This window comes from Bos indicus x Bos taurus, chromosome X (genome assembly GCF_003369695.1).
Source record: "Bos indicus x Bos taurus breed Angus x Brahman F1 hybrid chromosome X, Bos_hybrid_MaternalHap_v2.0, whole genome shotgun sequence".
NCBI classification, from domain to species: domain Eukaryota; kingdom Metazoa; phylum Chordata; class Mammalia; order Artiodactyla; family Bovidae; genus Bos; species Bos indicus x Bos taurus.
In genome coordinates, this window is record NC_040105.1 from 32,270,896 (window position 1) to 32,286,951 (window position 16,056).

The 16,056-nt window shown below is 38.4% G+C and overlaps 1 protein-coding gene across 9 annotated transcripts in view; it reads right to left on the reverse strand.

Moving 5' to 3' along the window:
- Positions 1–16,056, reverse strand: part of DMD (dystrophin) — a 2,656,945-nt gene that overhangs the window by 1,819,850 nt on the left and 821,039 nt on the right. For all 9 annotated transcript variants that reach the window (XM_027533579.1, XM_027533577.1, XM_027533571.1 and 6 more), the window contains exon 5: positions 7,177–7,269. In XM_027533579.1, coding sequence (XP_027389380.1) covers positions 7,177–7,269 — 93 coding nt within the window. The remainder of the gene's footprint in view (positions 1–7,176; positions 7,270–16,056) is intronic.

Consider the following 16,056-nt stretch of genomic DNA (forward strand, 5'->3'; position numbering starts at 1 on the left):
TTTCTCTGCATCTATTGAGATAATCATATGGCTTTTATTTTTCAATTTGTTAATGTGGTGTATTACATTGATTGATTTGCAGATATTGAAGAATCCTTGCATCCCTGGGATAAAGCCCACTTGGTCATGGTGTATGACCTTTTTAATGTGTTGTTGGATTCTGTTTGCTAGAATTTTGTTAAGGGATTTTGCATCTATGTTCATCAGTGATATTGGCCTGTAGTTTTCTTTTTTGTGGCTTCTTTGTCTGATTTTGATATTAGGGTGATGGTGGCCTCATAGAATCAGTTTGGAAGTTTACCTTCCTCTGCAATTTTCTGGAAGAGTTTGAGTAGGATAGGTGTTAGCTCCTCTCTAAATTTTTGATAGAATTCAGCTGTGAAGCCACCTGGACCTGGGCTTTTGTTTGGTGGAAGATTTCTGATTACAGTTTCAATTTCTGTGCTTGTGATGGGTCTGTTAAGATTTTCTATTTCTTCCTGGTCCAGTTTTGGAAAGTTGTACTTTCCTAAGAATTTGTCCATTTCTTCCAAGTTGTCCATTTTATTGGCATATAATTGCTGATAGTAGTCTCTTATGATCCTTTGTATTTCTGTGTTTTCTGTTGTGATCTCTCCATTTTCATTTCTAATTTTATTAATTTGATTTTTCTCCCTTTGTTTCTTGGTGAGTCTGGCTAATGGTTTGTCAATTTTATTTATCCTTTCAAAGAACCAGCTTTTGGCTTTGTTGATTTTTGCTGTGATCTCTTTTGTTTCTTTTGCATTCATTTCTGCCCTAATTTTTAAGATTTATTTGCTTCTACTAACCCTGGGGTTCTTCATTTCTTCCTTTTCTAGTTGCTTTAGGTGTAGAGTTAGGTTATTTATTTGGCTTTTTCTTGTTTCTTAAGGTATGCTTGTATTGCTATGAACTTTCCCGTTAGCACTGCTTTTACAGTATCCCACAGGTTTTGGATTGTTTTGTTTTCATTTTCACTCATTTCTATGCATATTTTGATTTCTTCTGTGATTTGTTGGTTATTCAGCAATGTGTTGTTCAGCCTCCATATGTTGCAATATTTAATAGTTTTTCTCCTGTAATTGAGATCTAATCTTACTGCATTGTGGTCAGAAAAGATGCTTGGAATGATTTCAATTTTTTTGAATTTACCAAGGCTAGATTTATGGCCCAGGATGTGATCTATCCTGGAGAAGGTTCCATGTGTGCTTGAGAAAAAGGTGAAATTCATTGTTTTGGGGTTAAATGTCCTATAGATATCAATTAGGTCTAGTTGGTCTATTGTATCATTTAAAGTTTGTGTTTCCTTGTTAATTTTCTGTTTAGTTGATCTATCCATAGGTGTGAATGGGGTATTAAAGTCTCCCACTATTATTGTGTTATTGTTAGTTTCCCCTTTCATACTTGATAGCATTTGTCTTACATATTGTGGTGCTCCTATGTTGGGTGCATATATATTTACAATTGTTATATCTTCTTTTTGGATTGATCCTTTGGTCATTATTTAGTGTCCTTCTTTGTCTCTTTTCACAGTCTTTGTTTTAAAGTCTATTTTATCCAATATGAGTATTGCTACTCCTGCTTTCTTTTGGTCTCTTTTTGCGTGGAATATCTTTTTTCAGCCCTTCACTTTCAGTCTGTATGTGTCCCCTGTTTTGAGGTGGGTCTCTTGTAGACAGAATATATAGGGGTCTTGTTTTTGTATCCATTCAGCCAGTCTTTGTCTTTTGGTTGGGGTCGTCAACCCATTTATGTTTAAGGTAATTATTGATAAGTATGAACCTGGCAGGCCCCAGTCCATGCGGTCACAAAGTGTCAGATAGGACTGAGCAACTAAGCACACACACACATAGTCAGTGAGACACTGAGCTGCTCCTAAGGTGAGTTTTGAAGCAAAAAATAAAAAGTCCCCCACCCTCAGAGCTCATTGCACCTTAGAGAAGTATTTATAGTTTAAAGAACTGTATGTGTGTGTGTTGGGGGGGGGGGGGGGCGGGGTGTATACAGCTATTTTTAAAAGAAAAACAAAAGAAATGTTTTTGAGCACTCATTTAAAAAAATGACCAGGAGTTAATGGGGCAAAGAAGGTGGGATAGATGTGGAGATGTACTACCAGGATTCTCCTTTAAGGAAGGGGCTTGTTTCTCCAACTGTCATGAGCAGAAGTTACCCCTGAGTCCCTTCAGGAACTACTTGAGTTGCTGAGGCATGTCACCTAAGGTCACAACCCTCCTAGGGCAGCCTGCCTATCAACTGATAAAAGGAAAGTGTATAAAGACTCAACCATGTAAGCCTCACTAAGGACAACTCTGAAGGCTCATTCTAACTCCCAGCTCTCCACAGAGTTCAAGAAGGCTCTTGGATGTGTATCCATTAACATCCTGCCTGTAATCTCAGAGTCTGTGTCCCAGAATCCATCCTGTGACTAAAAGGAGTTACAGCAGAGGGGCATGACTAAAGAGAGGAAGGAGTAGTTTTCTCTTAAGACAAAGAATGGATGGTAGTGTGTGAAAGACCTGCAGAAGACCAGATTAAGGCCTGTTTTGCCCAGAAGGCACTAGGTAGGCAGGAGGTTACAGAAACGGCTTTCAGCAGCACAAAATCCATCTATCTCTTGTCCATATAAGATAATACAAACATTCCAGTGCGAAGGAGCCCTACAACTGGGTATTTCTTTGTAGGCAGCCAGCAAAGGTGGGGGCTGACCTGATACCGGCTCAATTTAGTGGCTCAACCTGATACTGAGCAAGAACCCTGTGGGACTCCTGGACATAAAAGCCTTCCTGTGTCCCCCATTTCTTAATTACAGGAAATAGGCTTCCTTCAGCCTCCAAGCAGAGACGGCAATGGCAACCCAATCCAGTACCCTTGCCTGGAAAATCCCATGGAAGGAGGAGCCTAGTAGGCTGCAGTCCATGGGGTCGCTAGGAGTCGGACACGACTGAGCGACTTCACTTTCACTTTTCACTTTCATGCATTGGAGAAGGAAATGGCAACCCACTCCAGTGTTCTTGCCTGGAGAATCCCAGGGACGGGGTAACCTGGTGGGCTGCTGTCTATAGGGTCACACAGAGTCGGACACGACTGAAGTGACTTAGCAGCAGCAGCCTCCAAGACTTTCCCTGAGTTCCAATCAGCAGGTTCAAACAGTTGCTAATTAGGGAAGTAGGGGGATATAGAGACAGGGAGGAGCAGTCAAGAAAACAATAGTGCAGCCTTGGGAGCAAGGTCCCAGTTTTCCCTCAAGGGATACATATAACAATAACTTTGAACTGTTTTGCAGAGACTGAAACCCCTACCAGGTGGAAGAAATTAACAGGTAATGATTGGAAATTGCCCACAAGCACGGTAGACCCCAGACTGGCTGTAACCAGGTTGATGATGCTGATTCCCACGTACCTTCCCTACAACCAACCAGAAGAAAATCCATGAGCTGATCACAACCTTTTCTTTGAACCTTTACTATAAAACTCCTCACTATGCACCATCCCCCTAGGTGTGGTCACACAGTTTTGATGGCATAATCCTCCTGTGGCCCCCTTTGCCTGGCAAAGCAATTAAGCTATTCTTTTCTACTTCAGCCAAAGCTCTGTCTCTGAGAATTAATTCTGTGTTGGGGTACAGGGGCTGGATTTGGCTTCATTAGCAGGATGTGTTTTTATCTCCAGCTGGTTCCCAGAACTGAGTTGAAACCCCCTCTCCACAAAAAAAGATGGTTTGTACTTTTAAAAGATGTAAGAAAGGGACACCTAACACATACTTTCTACTTTACAATTTTGCTCAAAGTTGCTTGCTCCTCAATACAGGCATTATTTTTCCGGCTAATGATTTCATTTAAGTAGAAATTGGAAATCCCGTGATACAGGAAATGGGATGGACATTCCAGAGTTTCTGCAAGTTCAGAGAGAAGGCCACCGTGGTATGAATAATAGCAAAGTATGTAACACTGGAACCAAAGATTAACATCTTTCCATCACTTCATGTCCTTCTTAACCTGATAGGCCTGAAAAATATATTAGGTTGTCCAGAATGTCCTTTAATCTTGACTGAGATTCAAGGGCTTCTTTGACTATTTAATAGGAAGGCAAATATGCACTCTTGGTGAAAATATCTTTTGTGATTCACTGGGTTATGATGAGGAGTACTGAGTGGGGGTAACTCTTAAACTGTTTTAGAAGTTTTAGGAGAACAGGACAGTGTGATAGAAGAGAGGGAAGGAGGTAGAGGCTGGGAAGAGTCTACATTCTTGCAATCAAATGGAAATGGTGATGCAAGGACATACAGGGAAAAAAGACTGTAAAAGAAGTCTCAGACCAGGAAGGACTGTAAAAGCATTCCTTCTCTACTTCTCATGTGAAAGTCCTTTCCCATGCTAATTAAAAAATAAAATAAAAATGAGCACCCTCACAAGCAAACAAAGAAAAGATCAGACAGGGTGGTTTTGAAACTATCCTGCAGTGAGTTGACATAAAATTGGAAAGGCTTTTGAGGAAATAAGAAAGGGTGAGATACTATGAGACACAGTTTGAGTGAGAGATACAATTAAAATAGACTTTGTGGGCTCTGAGCAAGCCTATGTCCTCCTGATGGCTTTGTCATGACCACCATTGGTGCAACTCAAAGTATTTTCTGCACTCTGGGGTCTCTCCATGAATGAAGGAGGAAACAGAACAGGCTCTATCTTGAAAGCAGGACTCCATCTTGGGCCGGACTGTGGACTTTGAGCTATATGCCCAGTGTCTATGGAAACTACATACCAACTGGAAAACCAGGCCCCCCCGGAAGGAAGAGCCCCAGGGCTCTCTGAAGCCTAAAAGAATACCCTAATTATCTGTGTAATCGAATAGAATCATACATTCTATTATGCTTATTGGGGTATGACCACAGGCCTATTGATAATTGTCCACTGTTAACTACCTCGGCTTAAGGCATATGATTGCGGGTTAATTTTGATTGTCTCTTTCTTTTTCCTTTGTTCAGACTAGTTTCAGGGAACCTTACACACTTAGGGTATATAAGGTTTTCACAAAAACTGGTCGGGGTCCCACCGGTGTAATAAATTGCACTCCACTATCTGCATTGTCCTTCTGAGTGAGTTTGTTTCCTGGAATATGTGGCTACAACATGAATAATTTGTTATTGGGCTATAAGAACAACTGTTGATAGCCCATTAGAAACATCTGTAGAAATTTTATAGAGTCCTATTTATGTCTTTTGAGTTTGGTGATAAAAAAGAAGCTTGGGTTCTCTGTGTCTTTTTATTTCATTTTCATAATGCTGAAATTTCATTGTAATTTACATACAATGGGAAAGTGCGGGGTCGTGCGGGATGGTTCCTTCCTCAAGATAGTTTGAGAACTATTGAGCAACAGAAGGAAACCAGTTTGGTGGAGGGTCCTATGCTGCCTTGCTGGTTCTATTTGATACCATCGCTATATGAAAAAGGCCCCGAATTGGGAACCTTGGGCTCTTCTGAGCTACTCTCTGCTGTGAGCTGCTATACTTGTTCTCTCTCTCTCTCTCCATATTGTTATAAAATAGGACTAAGCCAGTTCAGAGTGTTGAGAATAAAAAGATATGCGAGTCAATTGGGAGAACAATATGGGTGCTGAGTTGAATAGGTATACCTCTGGTCTACATGCTGCCTGACTCTGAGCAGGACCAATCTACAATTCAAGATGAAAGTCAACCTTACTAAAGGAAGTAGTGGTACCTGCTACAATAGGAATGGGCCTCAAAGATTATATTCAGTGAAAGAAGCCAGATATAAAAGAATACATATTGTATGAGTGCATTGGGTATGAAATGTCCAAAAAGGCACACATACAGAGACAGAAAATAGATGAATGGTTCCTAGGGTTGGGGTGGGAAACAGGAGTGATGGTAACATGGACATGAGATTTATTTTCAGAATCGTGGAAATGCATCCAAATTAGATTGTTGTGATGAATGTACTATTCTGTAACTATTCTAAAATTTTTGACAGATTGGGTCAAAATAGTTTGAGAAGCACTGCGCAATACAACTACACCAACTTGGTACACTTTGAATTTTACACATAGAACAGGTACATTTATGATACATACTTTTGATCTCAAAAAAAAGCTGTTTTATAAAAAAAAAAAATCTCTACAACTAAAAAGAGCCAGCATCTCAATTATCCTCCATTTTTAAAATTATGAGTAGGAAATAAAGCATTATTGGCAAGATATGCCTCTCATGAAAATGCTACTCTGTACTGAGTGCTTTATGGAATTCTCTCATTTAATTCTGATAAGAAATATATATGGTCATTATTTTTTTTTATTTTTGAGAGTAAGGGAATTTTGGTCCAGAAATGGATGGCATTATATCCATGTCACTAAGATGGTAAATGGAGAAGTTAAAACTTAAGCTCATATCAGTCTGAATAAAGTATTACATAATCTTCACTAAACAAAATGACTTGTGATCTGTTTTGGTGACCCAACCTACAGGTGTGGGATGGGGAAGGAGGTGAGGGAGATAGATATACCTATGGCTGATTCATGTTAGTGTATGACAGAAACCATCACAATATTGTAAATCAATTATCCTCCAATTAAAAATAAAATAAAATATTTTAAAAAAGAAGACCCTTGCTGAGGTGGTTCTGGAAAAACAACACAGTTTCCAAATCAAACTATGAAGTGAGTTTGTGTATATAACAGATATACAGATCACCATATCCCAGTAATCTCTTATTGGCATTAGTTTACATTGAGAATACACACGATTCACAAAGTCTTACTGATTTGATAGTGATTAACAGAAAAAAATACTTCTTTTTTTTACAAAACCATGTAGATTTACTGTTAGGTGAGTTACAGAAAACACATATTTTTTAAATAGTTTTATTAACATATTGATGAGATTTTTTTTTTTGCCTCATTTGTACCCAGTAAAATAAAATTTAGAAAAATATTCCTGCAAATGTGCTAGAACCTGTTTTATAATCTGCTGATACTTCACAATGCAAATGACAATCATCCCAATTTAAAATGAAGCACTATGGAGATGGGCTTTCCATTGTTAGAGATACACATTTGTTTTGCAGGTCAAGAGCAAAAATTAAAGGAAGGATCAGCAATGTGTTACCTCCCCTTCCACTGTACTCCCCCTCCAAAAAAAAAAAAAAAAATTCATCAGGATTCTTACCTGCCAATGGAGGATTATATTCCAAATCAAGCCAAGAGTCAGTTTATGATTTCCATCTACTATGTCAGAGCTTCCGATATTCACTAAATCAACCTGTTAAAGATAAAGGGAAGCATTTGAAGGAAGCAGACAAAATGATTGTTTGAAAAGAAAACAAAATGCTAAGGTAATTGCATTTAGCTACTTCCAGAGCCTCAGCAGCATTATAGCTTTTGAAAAATAATCTAAAAATGAAACAAACTGCAATTTGTAACTGCACTTTCTGTAACAAACGAATGTCTCCAAATGTTTACAAAGAGAGAGGAAATGAATGTACTTTTAGTATATAAATACATTACTGCAGATTAGAGAGTCCAGTAAGAGTATCTCCAAATAAAATATATAACAAGGCTAATTCATAAAGGATGCCTGCCATTTAGAAGTGCTTCCTAGTACATAATTGAAACTCAAAAAAAGACATTTCATCAACCCTTTGATCTAGCTCAAGGGAGTGCTATTGTAATTAGGGGTGACTGCAATCGACTGAAATGTCCTTGCTTTAGAAATACATGTTGGTACTCTACTAAACAATGGGGTTAGGGCTTCCCAGGTGGCTCAGTGGTAAAGAACCTGCCTGCGAACACGGGAGACGCAGGACACCCGGTTAGATCCCTGGGTCAGGAAGATCCCCTGGAGGAGGAAATAGCAACTCACTTAATTATTCTTGCCTATGAAATCTCATGGACAGAGGAACCTGGGGGCAGTGGGCTAGGGAGGGGTGGTACAGTCCATAGTGTCACAAAAATGTCAGACACATAACTTAGGGACTAAAAAACAACAATAAAAAATGGAGTTAATGGCCAGCTCTCTTTTCTCTATCTGAGAGTGGATTTGGGAATTAAAATCTGGCAGAGTTTTATTTTTTCAAGACAAATCCTATCTCCTGTCCTTCACACTCTTAACATTTTTAGGTGGAGTCAGGTTACACATAAACATCAGGAAAATGAGCCCATGAAAAGATATTCAGCATCACTAGCCATTCAGTTCAGTTCAGTTCAGTCACTCAGTCATGTCCGACTCTTTGCGACCCCATGAATCGCAGCACGCCAGGCCTCCCTGTCCATCACCAACTCCCAGATTTCACCCAAACCCATGTCCATCGAGTTGGTGATACCATCCAGCCATCTCATCCTCCGTCGTCCACTTCTCCTCATGCCCCCAATCCTTCCCAGCATTAGCGTCTTTTCCAATGAGTCAACTCTTTGCGTGAGGTGGCCAAAGTATTGGAGTTTCAGCTTCAACATATTCAGTTCAGTTGAGTTCAGTCGCTCAGTCGTGTCTGACTCTTTGCGACCCCATGAATCACAGCATGCCAGGCCTCCCTGTCCATCACCAACTCCCAGAGTTCACTCAGACTCATGTCCATTGAGTCAGTGATGCCATCCAGCCATCTCATCCTCTGTCGTCCCCTTCTCCTCCTGCCCCCAATCCCTCCCAACATCAGAGTCTTTTCCAATGAGTCAACTCTGCATGAGGTGGCCAAAGTACTGGAGTTTCAGCTTTAGCATCATTCCTTCCAAAGAAATCCCAGGGCTGATCTCCTTCAGAATGGACTGGTTGGATCTCCTTGCAGTCCAAGGGACTCTCAAGAGTCTTCTCCAACACCACAGTTCAAAAGCATCAATTCTTCGGTGCTCAGCTTTCTTCACATATTAAGGAAATGTAAATTATAACCATAAAGACCTAGCACTACAGACTGATTATAGTGGCAAAAAAAAATTTTTTTAATAGTGATAATATCAAATATTGATGAGGATATAGAGAAATTGGGTCACTCATGCGTTGCTGGCAGAAATGTAAATAGTACTGCTACTCTGGAAAACATTTTGACAGTTTCTTACAAAAGTGAACAAGTGCTTACCATACAATCCAGCAACTTGGCTTTTAGACATATATTAAAAGCAATGAAAGCTATGTTTAGACAAAACTCTGTATATAAGTGTTCATACTAGCTGTATTGGTAACAGTCAAAAACTGGGAACAATCCAGATGCCATTCAAGGGCGAATGGTTAAACATATTGGTACATCCATACCATGGACTACCACTCTGCAATGAAAAGGAACAGCTATTGATACAGTTGATACAGGCAGCAACTTAGGTAAATCTCATGGGTATCATGCTGAGTGGAAAAAAAAAAAAAAAGCCAGTAACAAAGGGTTACATGCAATATGATTCTATTTACATAGCAGCTTTGAAGAGACAAAATGATAGAAATGAAGAACAGAGTAGCAGTTGCCAGAGGTTAGGAACTGGGGTGGGATTGGAGGGGTGGGTGAATGTGTCTATAAAAGGGTAGCTCAAGGCATCCTTGTAGTGATGGATCTATTCTTCACTTGACTCTGATGATGGATATACAAATGTACACATGTGACAATGTTGTAAAGAACTAAAAAAAAATGTGCACATGCACACTGAGGAATATAAATACTATTGTGGATTGTATCAATGTTGATGTCCATGGTAATATTATAAATATGGTTAATGTACCACTGGGATAGAGCTGAGTTAAGGATGTACATATATTATAGCCTATAACTACATGTGAATTTATAATTATCTCAAAAAAAGGTTAACTGAAAAAAATGAGTATCTAGGGATACTTTAAAAATATATCACATTAAAGCAAATATGCAACTTCAGATTAAGGTCTACATAATGGAAGTGAAACTGTCAGAGCAAGCATTGAAAGTTGAGAATTCATTCAGGTTTCTTTCCTTACTTATTATCTTAGGCTCACTGATGCCTATAGTTACATTTTCTTTTGACTATCTTCAGGATTCTGTCATTTTGTCTTATCCTGAGGGCACAGACCTGAGAGTTTCCCATTTATCCTCCTCTAGGTAGCTTCACTAAATAGCCAAGATTAATTTTGGGTGAACCTTTCATTCTCTCAGGCTCTAAACCCTTACTGTTACACTTAGATCTGTCTTTCCCTCTTGTTTCTTCCAACAGTAACATGGATTCACTATTTCTCACTCGATGCTAAAATATATTGCTTATCATTCATCTTAATTTTCTAAATGTTATTAACCATAACTTTTAAAACTATGGAGCTATGTGGACAAACAATAAAAAGGCTACTCTTCAGTTTCATCACCAAATTACTCCCATTTTCTCCCCACATGAAGTTATTTGGAGGTTCAATGGATAATCTAAAACTTAAATTTATGTTTATAAACCAACTACATACAAATTATTGGTGGACTGGCTTAAAACAAATAATTGTTACAGGAAAAAAAATATAGAATAATTTAAATAAAGATAAAAGACCTAAATACAAGTCTATAGTTTAATACCAAATATAATTTATAGTAGAGGGTATTATTGAGCTATGCTGAAAATTAGATGTGAAGATGATACCACATGAACACTATAGAAAAGTAAGCCTGAAAAAAATATAGACAGCCAGCATATAGAGAGACATTTAAGTAAGGCTCTACTGAAGAGTGGCTGACCAGGCATCCTGAAAGCTGGCTAAGGCGAAAGACCTTGATTTTGTTGGATATAAAAAAGTCAAGGTGATACTGCCAGTACACAAGTTAACTTATTTCTACAATGGAGATGCTTCTCTTTGGACAGTTGAATTTTAGTAGTATCCCATGCAACATTTTCCTAATTCAGTGCTGAAGTAAATATCAATATTTCAAATTACTGAGCATTCATATAGATTTTTTCCCTATACATGCAAATAACAACTTGCCATGATACTTTCATTTTCATTATACAAAATAGATACAACAAGTTCCTAGAATTTCACTCTCAGGGGAGATTAATAACTCTTGAACAAGAAAGTACCATCATCTACATTTCATTTGGGGATTCCTCATGTGGCAGTAGAGGGGAGAAGCTTCTCCATGTGGAAAAGCTGCTATAAATTTATGAACTGATTTCTTGATTAATTCATTCAACAAATTCATATGTCAGGCACTGAATGTACTTAGAACATAAAAGGGAGATATATCCCTGCCTTCTAGGACTTAATTATAGTGGCAGTGAGAATCAGACCGTATATTGTTGAACATTCAATTGTTTAAATAAAGAACCTGCAATTTTTAGAAAATATATATACTTGAGGAATCAGTGCTGGTAATTTAGACTTGCCATAGGGCTCACTGTGGGGAGACTCAGAATGAGCAGCAGGCACTTAAGTAACAGCAGCCCATACCCACTCTCATTGAAGGTGTATTCTCTGTGTGAACAGGGAGATAATTCCTCCTTTTATTTATTCCCATAAAATCCCATTTAAGACCAAATCTGTATTATGTCAGGGACTGCGCTCAAGTCTGATGAAGAAGACTAAGATAGAACCACTAATGTCACAAAGCTTACAAGGTAACAGCAGTTTACATAGTAAAAGTTAATTAAAATTAGGCAGAATCCAAAAATACAACTTCTGGATATATATACAAAAGAACTAGAAATCAAAGATTAGAACAAATATTTATACACCAATGTTCACAACACATTATTCATAACAGCCAAAAGGTGGAAATGATCCAAATGTCTATTGACAGATGAATGGATAAATAAGACATGGTGTACATATACCAAGGAGTACACTTGATTGTTAAAAGGAAATGAAATTCTGATATATGCTACAACATCCATGAACCTTGAAAACATTATGCTAAGTGAAATTAGCCAGTCATAAAATGAAAAAGAAAATAGTACATGATTCTACTTAAAAGAGATACCTAGAATAGTCAAATTTGTATAGAAAGGACATGGAATAGAGATTAGCAGGGTCTAAGGAGAAGGGACTAGGAAGATTTTTAATGGGTAAGAAGTTCAGTTTGGGATGATGAAAATGTTCTGGAGATGAATAGTGGTGATGGTTGCATACTGATGTGAATGTACTTAATGCCACTGAATTGTACACTTGCTGCTGCTGCTGCTAAGTTGCTTCAGTCGTGTCTGACTCTGTGTGACCCGTGGATGGCAGCCCACCAGGCTCCCCCGTCCCTGGGATTCTCCAGGCAAGAACACTGGAGTGGGTTGCCACTTCCTTCTCCAGTACATGAAAGGAAAAGAGAGAGTGAAGTCATTCAGTCGTGTCCGACTCTTCGTGACCCCATGGACTGCAGCCTACCAGGCTCCTCCAACCATAGGATTTTCCAGGCGAGAGTACTGGAGTGGGTTGCCATTGCCTTCTGAATTGTACACTTAAGAATGGTTAACATGGTAAGGTATATGTTACGTATATTTTGCCACAATAAAAATAACAAAAAAAGAAGCCATTGGAATACACACACACACAAGCCTCACTCAGAATCTAAAGGAACGTGCATCGTTGTGTTCCAGTAAAACTTATTTATAACCACTGGAAAAAAATTAGGTAGGCAACTGTGTCTCATGGAGGCCCAGTAGAGAAAAAGAAATCATTGTGAGAGTCACAAAGAGTCGGACACCACTGAGTGACTGATCTGATCTGATCTAATCTGAAGCAAAGGAAAGAGGAGATATTCGGTGTTGATGGAGTCTGTAAGGAAAGAATATAAAGATTGGACCAATGCTGTATAGCACAGGGAACTCTAGTTAAGGTACTGCAATGTCCTAAATGGAAGGACAATCCAAAGAGGGGGGATATATGAACAGCTGGTTCATTTTGTTGTGCCAGAGAAGCTAATACATTGTAAAGCAACTATACTTCAATAAAAATTACTTAAAGAAGAGCATGTGCCTAACGATATGGGGACAAGTGTAAAGGATATTACATGGTTGGGAATTAGAAGTATTATACTCAGGGACATTGAAGCATGTGTGAAGTTGTTAAAAAAAAAACAAACTGTTGCAGGATTATAAAGACTTAAAAAAAAATTAAAGGAATATAAGGAACAAGTTAGGGCACTATGAAGTAGGAAAATAATAATACCAGAGAAGTTGAACAGATCTTTGCTAATTCTTATGGGCACTGAGAAAAAAAAACAGTGAAGATGAATTATAAATGTTTCAAACTGGTACAAGGAAGCTTACATTTTTGGCAGGGACAACCAACCTTTTCCGGAGAAGGCAATGGCACCCCACTCCAGTACTCTTGCCTGGAAAATCCCATGGATGGAGGAGCCTGGTGGGTTGCAGTCCATGGGGTCGCTAAGAATCGGACATGACTGAGCAACTTCTCTTTCACTTTTCACTTGCATGCTTTGGAGAAGGAAATGGCAACCCACTCCAGTGTTCTTGCCTGGAGAATCCCAGGGACGGGGCAGCCTGGTGGGCTGCCGTCTATGGGGTCACACAGAGTCAGACACGACTGAAGTGACTTAGCAGCAGCAGCAGCAACCAACCTTTTCACAGTTCTCAGCTCTAAGAAATGTGCATCTTATAGTCATATACTGCATATTTAATTACAAGTGATGCAGTGATAATCATTTGGCATATTATTCAGGGTCTATTGAATATTGCTTTTACCAAACAATAATCCCTTTTATTTGTCCATTTTAATGGCTAGCCCATTTTGACTCTAAATTCTCATATGCTTGGTATTGTTAATAATGCCTCATTCTTACCATGTAGCTATAAGTGATATTTTTTTTTAATAAATCATGCTAGCTATTCTCAGATAACCATTACTGTCCTGCACAATCACTTCTCTCTTTTCTTCTACATATTTTTTCCTAACATATGCTCTGGAATCTTATCTTCCAAAGATCGTCAATCTAATTTCCTAATAACTATGAAAAGGGAAAATAAAAATTAAATTTGTTAATATCTATGTTAAGTGAATGATTATGTGTCTGTCAAGCCAGCAAAACAAAAAAAAAAACCAAAAAACATTTATATGACATATGCTAATAAATGGATTCAGTTTGTGTGTGTTTGTGTATGTGTATGTGTGTGTGTGTGTGTGTGTGTGTGCTGTGACAGGCACTAGATGTCAAGAAATTCAATTTGAGGTCATAAAGGAAACCCAAAGTTATGTTTCCCTGATTTGCAGAATAAAAGCATCTGATACCAAATGAATAGGTGTGAAAATTGATATTATGTGTGAAAATTAAATAGCACATATTGAATTTTTGCAGGAACAATTCACCTCCACATGAAAATCATCTTTAGAAGAGTTCCTGCAAACAGGAACTTCTGTTTAAGCATAAGTCTGAAGACTTAACTCAGAAAGTAACATATTCTAGCTCAGAATTTTGTAGTATTATATGTGGATGATGTTTTACTCAAACATAATTCTGGAGAAGAGAAAATTCTCACCATTTGCTTTTTTTTTTTTTTTTTGGCTATGCCACATGGCATGAGGGATCTGTTCCCTGACCAGGGACCAACCTGAGCCCCTTGCAGCAGAAGCACAGGGTCCTAACCAATGAACCACCAGGGAATTCCCTCACCATTTGACTTGACGTAATGGAACCTTATTGTGACTCCAACAGAATATTTAAAAATGAACTCTTAGGAAAACATCCCTTGGGTCAGAATGAGCAGGGCTGTATAAAATAAAATAAAATAAATGAACATAGGCAACCTAAGGGATTGCCTCTTGGAATAGAGTGGGCGGTGTTATCAATTTTATAGGTGTGAGAACATAAATTAAAGGGGATTCCTATTCTGTTCCCACAATAGTACTTAGACTGAAATATCTGATTTTGTACAAAAAGGTATATTGAGTAATTTTGTGATTAACATATAAATATTTCCGAGAGTACTGTTACTTCCTGGTGTTATACCTCCTAAATGAGTTTACTAAACATGGAGCATGAGGAACAATTCTCTTCCATTGTTTATTCAAGAGAATAATGTTTATTTTATCCCAGGTTTTGTTTTATGCCCAATCCCTTCAAGGCTTGGATGCAATTTAGCATTGTAATATTTTCTACAAGCTAAATTTAGATATCCCATGGTGGTTATAACTACCGCAAAATTGCACTCATCTTACACGCTAGTAAAGTAATGCTCAAAATTCTCTAAGCCAGGCTTCAACAGTATGTGAACCATGAACTTCCAGATATTCAAGCTGGATTTAGAAAAGGCAGAGGAACCAGAGATCAAATTGCCAATATGCAACAGATCATCAAAAATGCAAGAGAGTTCCAGAAAAAATATCTACTTTTGCTTTACTGACTATGCCAAAGACTTTGACTGTGTGGATCACAACAAACTGTGAAAAATTCTTAAAGAGATGGGAATACCAGACCACCTGATATGCCTCTTGAGAAATCTGTATGCAGTTCAGGAAGCAACAACTGAAACTGAACATGAAACAACAGACTGGTTCCAAATAGGGAAAGGCTGTATATTGTCACCCTGCTTATTTAACGTATATGCAGGGTACATCATGAGAAACACTGGGCTAGATGAAGCACAAGCTGGAATCAAGATTGCCAGGAGAAATATCAGTAATCTCACATATGCAGATGACACCACCCTTATGGCAGAAAGAAAAGAAAAATTAAAGAGCCTCTTGATGAAAGTGAAAGAGGAGAGTGAAAAAGTTGGCTTATGCTTAATATTCAGAAAATGAAGGTCATGGCATCTGGTCCCATCACTTCATGGCAAATAGATGGGGAAACAGTGGAAACAGTGGAAACAGTGAGAGACTTTATTTTGGGGGGGGCTCCAAAATCACTGCAGATGGTGACTGCAGCCATGAAATTAATAGACGCTTGCTCCTTCGAAGAAAAGTTTTGACCAACCTAGACAGCATATTACAAAGCAGAGACATTACTTTGCCAACAAAACTGTCTAGTCAAAGCTATGGTTTTTTCAGTAGTCATGTATGGATGTGAGAGTTGGACTATGAAGAAAGCTGAGCATCGAAGAATTGGAGCTTTTGAACTGTGGTGTTGGAGAAGACTCTTGAGAGTCCCTTGGACTGCAAGGAGATCCAGCCAGTCCA